Source organism: Pyxicephalus adspersus, chromosome 3 (assembly GCF_032062135.1).
Source record: "Pyxicephalus adspersus chromosome 3, UCB_Pads_2.0, whole genome shotgun sequence".
NCBI classification, from domain to species: domain Eukaryota; kingdom Metazoa; phylum Chordata; class Amphibia; order Anura; family Pyxicephalidae; genus Pyxicephalus; species Pyxicephalus adspersus.
This window is the reverse complement of record NC_092860.1, coordinates 94,367,304-94,382,345: the sequence shown is the minus strand read 5'-3', so window position 1 is coordinate 94,382,345 and position 15,042 is coordinate 94,367,304. Positions and strand designations below refer to the sequence as shown.

At 36.3% G+C, this 15,042-nt stretch overlaps 1 protein-coding gene across 4 annotated transcripts in view; it reads left to right on the top strand.

Annotated features, from left to right (window-relative positions):
• The window catches only part of CAMK2D (calcium/calmodulin dependent protein kinase II delta), a gene marked incomplete in the record, with an annotated part of 124,599 nt that overhangs the window by 59,647 nt on the left and 49,910 nt on the right, over window positions 1–15,042 (top strand). For all 4 annotated transcript variants that reach the window (XM_072405760.1, XM_072405758.1, XM_072405761.1 and 1 more), the window contains 1 exon segment: window positions 12,782–12,847. In XM_072405760.1, the coding sequence (XP_072261861.1) occupies window positions 12,782–12,847 (66 nt within the window).

The following is a 15,042-nucleotide window of genomic DNA, read 5'->3' as shown; positions in this document are numbered from 1 at the left end:
GGAAAGCAAGGTCGGGAGAGAGGAGGAGGGGGGGGGGAGGGAGGGAAAAGAGTGGAGAGGAGAAAAAAAAGAAGAAAAGGAAAAAGAAGTGGGAAGAAAAAGGAATAGGAAGAGCAAAGCATGTAGCACAGGTTGCTAGCATAACATAATAATAGTTGTACATATATAAATAGTGAGTATCAATCTCCATTACATTTATCAGACATTCCAAAAACACAATGTATTAAATCATTGCGCATTGGGCTATCTCAAACAGATGAAAAATCAAATAAAATGTCCCATTAGGTGAGATAAGATTTCAAATCGTTGGAACCCCTAAACATTTCCCACATATCCCAAGACATTTGGCCTTGGGAGCCTAATTCTTCCCAACATATTTGTTGATCCATATAGAGAATATCATCCATTTCTTTTAGCCATTCCACCAAAGTAGCGGCATTGAGGGATCCCCAGTGATGTGCGATCACCCTATGTCCAGCAGTGATAAAATGCCGAAGTAATCCTTGCTACTCGGGGTAGGTAAACCTATGGGGGGTAATAGTAAAAAACAGCCTTACCTCATCCGCTGGCGTCCCGCGCCGTCCATCGCCGTAGTCTCCGTCTTCTTCCTCCGGCCGGCTTCTGCACCCGATCAGTCACCAGGGAGTTCCCGCTGACATCAGTGCGTGTGTACGTTGCCGGCGGGGCGGGTAATTCAAAATCCATTTGTATTGCATTCAATACCAAATAACTGTATTGTATGCAATACATTGGATTTATATGTGTAAAAGCAGTACATTGTTTTCAAGAACATTTATTTTACAGTATAGATATTAGTATGAGTGTAATATGTATTTTTTAAAGAAAAATTAAAAAAAACATTTTTTTTTTTTAAATTATAGATTTTTTAGTTTATTCAATTTATTGTTTTTACATGATTTTGTGTTTCAAACTTTATTATACTCATACTAATATATTGTACTGTAAAATAAATTTTCATGAAAAACAATGTACCGCTTTTAGACTTATAAAACCGGAAGGAAATTAACCGCTTGGGAGGTTAATGGCTTTGATCATTTTCATTTTAGATAGTTGTCAAAGGATCTAGGGAAGCTCTACATAACTCCTCACCACCACAAAACACATGCACTTTGCCTACAAAGCCACTCTAACTGAAATACATGAAGGCTGTAGAGACCTGTTTGTTAGTACTTTAGAAACTCTAGTGTGTACAGTATGAATTTGTAGGCCAAGTATTCCTAATCCAGCATATTTTTAAAAGTTTCACTTCATATTACTTCATTTAAAGTTGACTTTTAATCTGATTCTCCTTTCTCTCTCATAAACTTTTTAATGAAACCTTTCTATTTGTATGACCATCTTATGAACCAAGGCATGTCATCAGTGGGTCTCCGTTTATATATGTGTAATGCAGGAAGATCATGGCTGATGGGAATGTACAGCAGTATTCTGTACATAGCTGTGTAGTGAAAGTAGTATAATCAATCTCAGTACAGGAAAGAATCCTGAAGCTGGAGTTCAGCTGAAATGTAAGGCAATTTAACGTTAGTTTAGCATTTTTTTATTTTAGCAATTTGGTTATTTTTTGTCTGGCATATGCACACTATTCAATAAATTCTCTTTAAAATCAGGAAACTATATTCCTTACGAGATAAGTAAGAAACCATTTTGATTCCAAATGTTATTCTTCCAACCATATTTGTTTATCCAGTGTCTGAAAATGTGGACTCTGTGATTGAAATTGGGATGATTAAGGTTCAAGTCTGTGTTGTAGTTATGTTAGGGTTGGGCCGTTTTTTTGCATCAACCTCGTTTGACTGTTTGGTCTGAGATACAATCTTCTTTCTTATTGGCATTTTTACCCTAAATGACTTTAGGCTAGGTACACTTGTGCAATGGTTCTTGTCCTATAATCGGCTCAGGGCCGATATCAGACGAGAATCTTTGTGTGTACAGGGCTCGTCGTCCATCGAACTACCGTTCTGGCAGATCCACGGACGATGGAGGACGATTAATCGAAATGGAAGTGAAGGATGAGAGAGTGCAGCATGGTGCCGCTCCGTCATTCTGCCCCTCCCCTCTCCATAGAGCAGAATGGTGCTATATGTGCATCATTCAGTTGTTAGTTGTTGGAAAGGATTGTGAAAGATCCTTTCCAACGACAATTATTGAACATGTATGCATAGCCTTATTTTGTAATGTTTGAGTCCTGATAAAAAATATTTATTGTTCTTTAGTACATCTTAAAGATATCATAGACACTGATGTCCATGTTCAAGCAAGAACTACAGCTGCCACTCATAATAACAGTGGGAAAGGAATCTTGCAATCTCTCCACCCTGTCTTTTGTCAAACCAGGTATTGGAGGTCTATCTAAAGCTTTGTATACAGTTTAGATGATTGTCGGCAGAGACAAATGACCATTTCTTGGGTGTGGGCTGTGTACAGTGATCCCGTGACGTTGTTGATCAATTCACCCTGGCAGGCTGATAAACCATCTTTTCCTATGGAGGTGAACACAGCAGGGTGCCGTTCACTAATCCTGCTTCCCCCCAAACAGCACTGTGTTTACAACACTCCTTTTTTCATTAGTAATTAGAGACAATCCCAAAAGGCCATTTCCAGTTTCAGTAATCTGACATCTATCTGATGTCTGTGTGGGGCTTTAGTTTCAACAACTGCAGTCTCTAGTTATGTGAAACATCTACAGTTTTTCTGGTAGTCTTATACTTTGGTTGGGCTTCTCAATCCTGGAATAATAAAATTATGCTTTTGCTCATGACAAGCAGGAGGTACTTTTATTTTTTTACTCAAAACAGTAGTGACAATGATATGTTCAATTTAAAGGAAATCTGTACTAAAACTGAAACAGTTGGCTGCCTTTTAATATTATTATTATTATTATTGTTACTATTATTACACAGTATTTATATAGCGCCATCATATTATGCAGCCCTGTACAAAGTCAATAGTTGTGTCACTAACTGTCCCTCAAAGGAACTCACAATCTAATGTCCCAACAATAGTTCCCAAGTGTCCTATTCTCACCCTGTTATAGTTGAGAGATTTTAGTTTGGTTGTCATTAATGTAGTCTAAGCCTTTTACTTCTTTCTTCTGAAAAAAACAATTGCATGCATGACATTCTGATCCTTAAAGTTCAGTTACTCTAAGCCAGAAGTCACCAATGGCGGCCCTTATTTTTACCCAGCTTTTTTTTTTAACAAAGCATACCCTGTTAAAGTGTTTTCCCAAACAAATATTTCTGGAAGTGTTGCATTGTATGTTTTCTTTTGAGCTTAGTCATACCCCCCCCCCCTGCTCTTTATTTTACTTTTAGGACCAACTGAGGTCAGCAGAGGACTCTGCAGGTTATCTGTCTCAGATATGTCACATTTGCAGCATTATGTGATATGAGCGAAGATGTTAGTATATATATATTTTTTCTTTTAAGTATACGTTCTGTTCAGAATGTTTGGGGAAGTGACTTTAAGGTCCAGTAAACATATGCTAAATTTGCCTTTTTTTTTAAAAAAAAAAGTTTAAAAAAGCACCAGCAGCTGCTTTCAGGCACTCTGAGTACCTGGCTCATGACCCCAATTTGTATTGTTTTTATTTATTTTTTTTTGGTGGGGAAAAGATTTCCTGTGCAATTTGCATGTTCATGTGAAATACAAAGTTGATATATTTATTTTATTAAACTATGTCTCCACAGTGATAACAACATCTTGCATTTCCCATACAGCTTCTTCTAAATGTTTGTATTGTTCTGTAAAACTCCCTTATGTACCTAATCAGGGTACACCCTGTCATGTCAATGGAAAACATAGTTTGGCAGAACCAACTCATATCTATTGTCTGTCAGCACTTGCAGCACCAGCATGTCATTCTCTTGAATCAAGTTGGCACAATATACTTGGGATATAACATGGCATCTAAATCGAATTTGCTGAAGAATACAGGCACAATGCCAACACTTTTATGTAGTATTTAGCAGAAAACTTTTCTGTGAGCTGTCAAGGATTTGTTCCCACCAAGAGCATTTTGTTACATGGTTACATAGTAGGTTAGATTGAAAAAAGTCAATCAAGTTCAACCATTAGGAAAATAAACATATCCCAGATATAAAACCCTATAAGACATAGTTGGTCCAGAGGAAGGCAAAAAAACCCTGGTACAATTTGCTTTATCAGGGGAAAAAATTCCTTCCTGATTTCATGAGGCAATCGGATGTTCCCTGGATCAATAGTCTCTGTTGTCTTTACTTTAAAGCCTTAATACCCAGTTATAATCTTTGCATCTAGAAAAACATCCAGCTTTTTCTTAAAGCAATCTATAGTAGTTGCTGAAACTACCGGTACTTCCTGAGGGAGCCGATTCCACATTTTCATAGACTTTACAGTGAAGAATCCCTTCCTTATCCGGAGTTTAAACTTCTTTTCCTCCAGACACAAAGAGTGCCCTCTTGTTCGTCGTAATGATCTCAAAGTGAATAATTTGGAAGGGAGTTCTCTATATGGACCATTTATATATTTATACAGGGTGATCATATCCCCTCTAAAACTTCTCTTCTCAAGGGAGAATAGATTCAGTTCAGCTAATCTCTCCTCATAGGTTAGCTCCTTCATTCTTTTATTAGTTTAGTTGCCCCTCTCTGCACTCTCTCCAATTCCACAATGTCCTTTTTGTGAACTGGTGCCCAAAACTGGACTGTATATTCCAGATGTGGTCTGACCAATGCTTTGTACAGGGGCAGGATTATGTCTCCATCTCTGCAGTCTATTCCTCTTTTAATGCAAGAAAATACTTGCTAGCTTTAGTGCATTTAGTGCATGCTTGACATTACATGCTGTTATTAAGTCTATGATCTACCAGAACCCCTAAATCCTTTTCTTTTTCTGACTTGCCCAAATGTATTGCCCCTAGACAGTATGAAGCATGCATGTTGTTAGCACCCAAGTGCATAACTTTACAATTATCTATAATAAATGTCATTTGCCACTTGGCTGCGCAATCAAATAGTACATCCAGGTCTGCTTGTAGATTATAGACATCCTGTATGGACCTAATTCAATTACATAGCTTGGTGTCATCTGCAAACACAGAAATGGTACTTTTTATCCTAAACTCTATATCATTTATAAAGATGTTAAACCGTAAAGGTCCCAACACTCAACCCTGGGGTACACCACTAATAACCATAGACCATTCAGAGTGTAAATCATTAATTTCAACTCTCTGCATGTGGTCTTTAAGCCAGTTCTCTATCCAATTACAGATTGACTTTTCTAAACCTTTTGACCCTAACTTGCATATTAACCGTCTGTGCGGTACGGTGTCAAATGCTTTAGCAAAGTCCATGTGCACTATATCAACTGCTACTCCACTGTCTACCTGTTTACTTACTTCCTCATAAAAAAAGAGTAACTTTGTTTGACAACTTCGATCTTTCTTGAAGCCATGCTGACTATCGCTTAAAATATTTTGTAGCAGAAACTCTTCTATGTGGTTCTTTATCAAACTCTCCAGGACCTTTCCAACTATGGACAACAAACTAACTGGTCTGTAGTTACCTGGTAGCGACTTTGCTCCCTTTTTGAAGATAGGAACAACATTGGCCTTACGCCAATCCATCGGTACCTTGCCAGTGACTAAAGAGTCTCTAAAATTAGAATTAATGGCTTTGCAATAACCAACCTCAGCTCTTTGAGGACACGTGGATGTAATCCATCAGGTCCTGGTGCCTTGTCAAACTTAATCTTACCCAGCTGTTTCTCAGTCATATGAATTCTGAGCCATTGTGACTTAATTAAGGCAGGCACATTGCTATTGTGATTTGGACTCTAAAAAAAGTGTTTAGTAAATCTGCCTTTTCTTTATCGACAGTTACCCAGAGTCATCCTTTAAGGGGCCTACATGTTCATATCTGATCTTTTTGCTATTAATATATTTTTAAAAAATGTTGGTGGTTTGCCTATCATTTTGAATTTTTGCACATTTTATATTCTTTATAGTTTTCAAACGATGAAGGTTATCCATAATTTTTTTATTTTTGGAATGCACTTTTCTTGTTCTTTATGGCTTTTTTAGCATCAGCTGTGAGCCACATAGGTTTTAATTTTAGCCTCTTAAACTTATTACCCATTAAAATATATATTTTTCAGTATGCCTTTGTGGAACAGACTTAAAAGATTCCCATTTCTGTTCAGTGTTCTTTGAGGATAATATTGTTACGAGCATGTGTATTGTGATTTGCAAGACCACTGTAGCATCCTGGTAGTACCAAAAAATAATGTGCACATGTGTAGTACAGATAAAAGATCACGGAAGTGCATCACCATCTGCCCCCCACTTCCTTACAGGGCATCTTACTTCTTGTCACCACAATGCATCATTGCATTAATCCCCCCTTAAAAACCTCTGCATCTGCACCTGTCTGTTACCGCCTCTGTACCTGTACAATACACAATTATTAATATGTATTTAACACAGTAGTTAACTAAAACTGCCCCAGGAACAACACAAAACCTGACCTTACCATCTATAGACTGTTTGAGGAACAAGATGGTAGCACCCAATAGGGGAAAAGCGAGGTCACAGGGTTCAATTTAGTTTTGTTCACCGGTTGTGTGAGTAATGAGTTGTATTGCAAATAAAAGGGGTGCTTTAATGTGTTCCTGTCATTCCTCATAAAATATTGAACTAATGTATTGGAGGTATAGAAACAACTTTTTTCATGTACACAGACACACACAAATACAAAAATACATCTCATCTCGTGTGTATGGCTACCTGGCCCATTCTGCTTGTCATAAGCATAAGATGAATGCTGCTTGATTATAGACATTTTGAAATGTTTGTAGGTATTCTGCAAACACCCTGTAGCTTTTTTTTTTTTTTTTTTTGAGTCTTTTGAAATAGGTTTTTCTAAATGATGGTATTGTTTCCCTAAAACCAGCACTGAAAGTGCCTGCTAATTTAGTATACAATATAGAACCTACAGAAGAATAACTTTCAGCTCGTCTTTACAGATAGACTCTTTATCATTGGAATGATTTTGAAAGCTAAGCAAAGTGCATCACCATATTTCATCTCATGTGGAGGAGACTGTACTGTTTTAAGTGAGGAGTGTCCTCCTTAGTAAAAACTAGCCATAAAATTTACCTAAATTTTATGTTTTTCTTCTCTCCTTAATGTGCACCACCCCCCCTGCAGTTCACCATCACTCGTGTCTATAGACCAGCGGGCTCTCTGCCTATGCGTGGCCCTGCATTGGACTGTTTTATAGACGCAAGTAATGCAAGGAATTGTAGTGGTGCTATTTCAATGAAGGGGGAGTTCCAGCGGCAGGCCACTCATAAGATTTAGCCCGCCTCAATTTGTTCAATAAATTTCAAGGTTGGCCCGCAACTTTCTCTAAGTTTTAGGCCCAATGTGTTATTTGAGTTTGACACCCCTGGTTTAAGGCATATTTTGTAAGGAAAAAACACATTTGCATAGTGAATCCTTGGTTGAATAGGGATATAGGAAATAATTATTTTTAATTAGCATACAGTTAATTGAATAGATAGGTAACATAGGCAAACATAGTACAGATACATGGGGATGATAGTGAAGCCATTCCCCCTTTTTCCACAAGACGACGCCATGAATGTTTTCAATCACTAAGAATTACACTAATAAAATTTGTGAATTAAAATGGGAACAGAGTCATCTAGTGGAAGGTAGAGATTCACATCTTTTAATAAACTACTGATTAACACTATATTATTATTATTATTATTATTAATATTATTATTATTAATAATAAACAGGATTTATATAGCGCCAACATATTATGCAGCGCTGTAACTTAAATAGGCGTTGGAAATGACAGACGAATAAAGACAGTGACACAGGAGGGAAGGACCCTGCCCCGAAGGGCTGACAATCTAGGAGGTGGGGGAGTAGTCATATGTGCACCTATATCTACTTTTTACCTTTCAAGTACAATAAAATACATCTCTGTTTACTTTGAACAGATTACTATGAAGGTTGTATAAAAATATACCCTATACTGTATGACAATTAGGAATATGTGTTTTTAGGACCATATATATGTATATAGTATATAGTATATAGTACACATATATAGTACCATATATATGTGTACTATACTGTGGCTAAAATTGTGTACATCTAAAGTTGAAGTTTTAGTTGCTTAGATTTTGCCTTTCTTCCTCTGCCTCTTCCTCTTTACAACTTTAAAAAATCTAACTGCTTACCTTTTTTATACAGAATGTGTGAACTTTGTGTATAATTGATGTGCAGTAAAATTATACACAATGATGTGAACTTTGGGTCTCTGCACACTGATTGGATATGAATCCTGGTGGATGGGGTTAACATGGTGCTACACAACCCTTCCTAAAAAATTAACGTAACCTGCCCCAGTACCTCTCTGCTTCTATCAGAACTGATGGCTCTTCAGTGGGCTGGTGCTTGGGATAAATAAAAATACCTTTATAGGTGCTTATCAGTATGGAGAAGTAGGTAGGTAGGTAGTAGGCAGTCATTTACATGCAGACTGCACTAGGTAAGATTCACATTATGTTGAGCCTCCATGATTGATATAAGTGAAATCCAATAAATAAAAGGGGTAGAGTAGGAATGGTAAGGTTGGGGATGAAAGGACTACATAATTCTGGATTGCATCCATTATGGAAATAAGGCAGAAATTATCTCACTATTAAAGCACACTCCCCCCAGCTGCCTATGTGTTCTGAACCTTTTAGATCTATACATAGCTTTCCCTGGCTGCTATCTAGATGTCTCTGGAAATATAAATCCACCAGTCTTCATAGTGTGTTTGTTTGCTATTTGTTGTCTGTCATTTCCTCTAAACATGGCTGACTGCATCTGTGAGATAAGACAGTATGTTAAACATATCTGTGCTAGAATATTGCATTTATTTAACTTTGATGTATTCTTTAAATCCTTGGAAGCTCTGAATTCTAAAAGCTATATGACTTAGAATGCTTTTTATTCATATAAATAAATTTTGCTTTGTAAAAATGATTTTCTTTAAACTTTGTTAAAAAAAGTTTACAAGATCATTCTTCGAGTGGCTTTTTATTTTCTTTGAAAATCTGCACGTTTTCCTCATAGGTGGAGTTTTATGGATTCCAGGGTCTATTACTTGTAATTACACATTTAAACTGCAGCAATCTGTTCGTCTCAATAGACATAGTAGCCAGTTTAGTAACCAGTAAATAATGGAATGGAAACTGTACATGTAATATTTGCAGATAGGGTTTAGTTACTGTTTGATACTTAAATTATTAAAACACATGATATAAGCGACTCTGAACATGGAATGATTAGTAATGCCATGTTTGGTTGTTAAAGTATTTTAAAAATTGCTAATTACCTTGGAATTTCATACTCTATTGTCCAGAAAAGAAAAAATTACATTCATTTACCAGCATTATATGGGCAAAACTTTGAATATTGCCCTTTTTCCAAAATTTTGTTTTGCCATGTTTTTAGGGACACTTCCCATTATATTCTGGCCCAGACAATATCTGCCCAAGATGCAGTTGTGTCGAGAGGTGTCTTTAAAATTTTGTGAAAAATTTTAGTCACCTGGGATAGGAGGCATTCCAAAAATATATGTACATGAGCCTTTCTCACTCTTGCAGCTCAGGCAATTGTCATCAGATTTATGAGCAATATAGATGTAGTCAAATGAATTGTATTGGCATGTCTTGTCATTGAATGTTAATAGTGACTGGCACATTTTGTGCCTTGAGTTTATAGTGGATGTAGTTTCTCATTTCTTTCAGGTAAAAGAAAGTGTGTACCTTGGTTTTTATTTGGTTCAGTGTCTACACAAGTAACTACAGCTCAGTTACTGACGCTGTACCAGCTAATGTTGATTCTTTTGTAGATAACACAGTGTTCCCTTCTCTTCTCTCCCCACACCACCCAGCATTTTTTGGTAACCACTCGGCTGCTTTTGGGCGGTTACTAAAGAGCTAGGTTACAATACAGGGGCTGCCACCCACCTACAATTTCTTCCTATCCGTCCTAAATGAAAAGCCTGGGTTGAGCACCATCACATTTACACAACATCAGGAACTTTGCAGTTCAAACCTAATTTATAAACAAGTTGAAAAAATTGGAAGGTGCAGAGACAGCAATGGGTTTTGAACATGAAAATACATGATATAAGCGACTCTGAACATGGAATTATTGGTAATGCCATGTGTGGCACATTAAAGTAGAACTATTAAAAAAAAATGATTTGACTATTGATTGTAAATGTTATTGGACGTACAGTTTTTTCTTAGTTCTCCAGTAATGTCATGCAAATACCTTTTGATGCTGCCTGTGAAGTCCACCCTATTCTGCTTCCTGTGTGACAACGATGCAGCATCTCTCCTGTGTTTAGAGCAGAGTTGCCAATTGCTCAAGATGAGCTAGTCCTGCCCACTGATTGACAATATTTAAATTTGTTCCTGGAACCTGCCATGTAATTTACTGTGTTTGAAGGAAAATAAAGGAAGTTGTTTCTTGTTAATTTTTTAGACTTGAACATCACAAAGTAATTGGATTTGGTAATTGTTTAGGCTGTGGTTCACAAGTCTACAGTTTTAATATAAGCTAATACAGGTAACTTTAATAATAAAAACGCATAATTTACTGAGTTGTAATTTATTTCTGTTTAACAATATTATCAGTAGCAGATGATCTGTGGCTATGTTTAGAACAGTCCCTGAATCACTTGCCACCATGCAATACAAGATTAAATAACTCCTATTGAGTGTGCCTATTTCAGGAGAAAAATCAATGCCTGAATAGGAGATAAAAGCTTTGTTCAAAGGATCTTTTAACCTTTGTCAATCAGACAAAAGACATTAGTTTGAAGCATTGAAAACAAAAAGAGAACAACTGCGGTGTAAAAAAATCCATTACAATATAAAAATCTATGCAGCAGGATATCCATTTCTTCATAGCAGTACATACTTCCAGTTGAGCTTTAGAATTATCAGAAGAGAATGCTAAATGTAAGCACAACTTTGCAGCTCCAGAACAGGAAAAATCAGTTCCATCATGTGCTGAAACATTTAGATATGTAATTTATTTCCAGTATATATTGCCTGTCTATAATTTTATTCAAGTCATAGCAATATTATCCCCCCCCCCCAACCCAACCACCCAACAGGTCTATACACATCTCTTTTAATTGTAAACAGCTCAGGGAGTTGTTGGCTGCATGTTGGCCATTTCTGCCAGTGAAACGAGGAGGGTGTCTCCTAGTAAATGGGAGATCCATTTAAATCTTTAAAATGTTTTTAATCGGTTTTTAGGTCCATTACAACAGTTTTCACTGTTTATGCAAACTCTTTATTTTGCAAATACATTTTAACCAAGAATACACACTAAAAGGGTTTGTGTAAAATCATATGAATGGATCTTTTCTTTTCACACTCAAAACAACTATCAATATCGCATCTTCTAATTGGTCCCCTGCTAACAAAATAAGGAGGTGGGACAGCTCTGTTCATGGGCAGTTTTATAGCTTTGCAATGCGCATTAAATGGATTAGATTGGAGCGGGGCAGTTAGTGATATGATTATGGCCTCTGTGTAAAGCACTGCAAAATGTTGTAGTTTCATAAATACAAGATAACAGCGATGAGGACAACAACTGATGGTGATGAAGATTCAGACAACAACTGAGGATGGCTGATGATAATAAAGGCGCTGACAACGATGACTGTGGATAACTAATCTGTCAAAATAGATGTTTTAAAAATTGTCCCTTTCTTTTTAGCATGAACCTGTACTGAAATTGCTTACTTTGATTGCACTGGACACCATGATCTTTTCACAGTGTGATGGCTGGAAAATTTCCTAGCTGATGCACAACTGGTGTCATCTATCTGCCTTACTGCCCCAGGCCTGCTCCTTTTATTTACTGGATTTCAGTTTTTTAACCATGGAAGCTCACCATCACATGTGGGAATTACCTTAGCTTACTATGCACATCATCCTGGCAACCCCTTTCATCTATCTACCCAAAACCTCACTTGATGTTTGCAGTACAAAGTAGGAAGGGTTGGACCCTTATAGGTTTTTTTGATGTCTGAAGTTATAAGCCATTACCTTATGTAAAAGATCTGTGTTGTCTGTTTGAAATGCCTTCCTAGGATCAGCAGACCCAGCAAAGTGCCAGATGTGTCTTGTCAAAGCAGATAATGATTTCATGGAACCTACAATGTAATGTTATTCACAGCTTGTTCTACAGTTAGCTGTAATCACAAAATGACATGCTTGTTAATAGATGGGTATAGTGGATATAGGTCATGGACATTATTGTGTGCTTTCTGTAATTCACTTGTAATTTAAAATAATGATACAGAGGTAAAAAGTACAGTTATTTACTTAAAATATAAAAACTATATTAAAATATATAATAAACAGTGTTCTTCTGAATTTGTAAATGCAAATGTAAAGAATTCTCTTTGGAAAATGAAAATCTCCCCCTAAAACACTTTACCCTAATTCCCCTGGCAGCCAGCCTTCTTATTTTTATTCTTCAGGGTAAAGGGCAATATAACTAATAGTCATTTGCTAGAACATTTTCTTGTTTCCCTAACTCATAAAAATATGTATGTATTGCTACTGGAAATTAAGAAAACTGTCTTTAACACACAAGGCCATATCATTTGTTTATTTTATTTAATAAAACAATTTTTAAAACACTTATTAAGCTACTTGTTTTGCCTTTTCTTAACAGAGTTACTGGTGGAGAATTATTTGAAGATATCGTAGCAAGAGAATATTATAGTGAAGCAGATGCCAGGTAAGTTTACAGACATTTTAGTTTTTCCTACTCTGTGCATGCAGTAAAAGATTTTGCACTGAAGAGTAGGGAGCCTGCGCGTGTAAGTACCAGTATAACTAGATTCAAGGGAATGTATACATAGAAAAATATGTTGGGAGGTGTTCCTTCCTATGTTATCCACGAGGAATTGCAGTTCACTACTCATTTAGGTATTTTCTTAGAAGAGCTGTTACACAGTTTGTCAGGGATTGTAAGGGTCCATTTATATGTATAATTAAAAAAAAAAAAAAGATAGATAGATATTGGTGCTGCAGGTGTCCATGCCTATGCATTTATCTTTTTTATATGAGGCTTGCATCCCCCTAGCCACAAATGGTCCTTAAATGAGAAAGTGATGATTCTTGCAGCCTGAGATTTTCTTAATGTATGGCAGCTCTGATACCACAGTACACGTGACTGAATCCCTCTACTCTGCGGAGACATGCCATATTAGACCTGTATTTTCTATAAACTCTGCTCATTCTGTTTGTGGATTTTATTTCTGCTCCAAAAGCTGAAGCAGGGGTAACACCTCAGTATAAAGAGGGATGCTTACCTTTTATTTGAAAATAATATTAAAAGTAAGGCTACATGTTGCCTACTACCAGGACTCTGATGTGGTTAGCATGTGAGGACAGCCCCTAGCCAGCTCCAGTGAATGAAGGCAGAATAATAACATATCTGCATGCACATTTGGTTTGCTGAAGAATGCTATGTGCACATGAGTCCTAGGTATTTACAAGTGAATTTTATTTCTCAGTGTACAAAAACAAATGACACTTATTCTACAAAAGAAACTCTTTAGTTGTGACAAATCTATTTCAAATTCTGCAAGAATATGTTTTCCGTCAGATTCTGGCGTTGAAGTTTGCATTGCAATAACAAAAAGGTCAGGCTTTAATGAAAAAAACAAAAAAAAACTTTACAGTACTCATACTTGTCTTTCTTTCAGAGAGCAAGTTTTCCTAAAAATGCTCCCTTTTCACTTTACTAATTTATTAGATTGGGCTAAGCTACCGGTATTATTAACATAGTGGTGCCAATAGTCACAAGATTATTGTTCGCTGAGTTAGCAACAAGCAGATTTAAATATTGCCTCTGCAGACTGTCCCTCATTTCCTGGATTGAGATTTTGTTGTACCCCACAATGAGTCTGGTCTCATTGTGGGGTAAGTCACCTTATACATAATCATCAATAGTTTAGCCAGCCAACCTTCCATCTGCCGATAGCCAATAAGCTTTTTTTCCCCCAGGAGGAAATCAGTCACGGGCTGTATTTTCCTTTAAGGTACTTGTAGTTGAATGGCTATCTCTGACATTAGTTCTCACCTATTGTAGCACAATCACTGATACAGAAATATATATATATATATATATATATATATATATATATAATTTGACTTGTTGGTGATATTCTCTGTGCGGGTCCTAGTTGAAACTAACAGGTCAAACCCTTTCACTGCTCCTGTTGACGGCTTCAAGTGTCTTTTGGTTAAGATGGGTGACAAATCATTTTGGCTAGAGATTTGCTTGAAATGTAATAAACAACTAGCAGTTTCATGTCCAATGTTTTGAGTTTCACTCTGTAGTTTTATATTTTCTAACATGAACTAAATATGGTCATGCATTTTCTTTTCTCAGCCATTGAGTTCCCTACATGTGACTTCAGCTATCTAATAAATGCATCAGAATGCAGTAGTAGTCATTGATGTGACAATGATTCTTTAATGCATATATGTATATGGTACCTCTTATGTTCAAGAATGTGTCTGTTATATACATATAAGTTTGTAATATGGATAATGTACCTGTTTCAGTAAAATACAAGGCTAAAAAATCCATTAGGCAATAAAAGACATGACACTGCCTTTTGGAGCAAAATTATATAAGCCTTGAGGCACAGAGGCTCTAAAATCTTTTTATTTTACAGGAACAGGAAGGATATTATCCCATATATTATACAAGTTTTCCTTTAAAGTGTAGAACAGTTGTTCTATTCAATTATTATGTTTAGGCAGTCATAGATTTTTTTTTTTTTTTTTTCTTTTATGGAAGAAGTTTTGAGTTGATGTGATATGATATGTGCATTTGCCATAAGACAAATGTTTTTATTATTAATTTATTTAATTATTCATTTACAAATTTATTTATAGAAACATATTTTTAAGAATAAT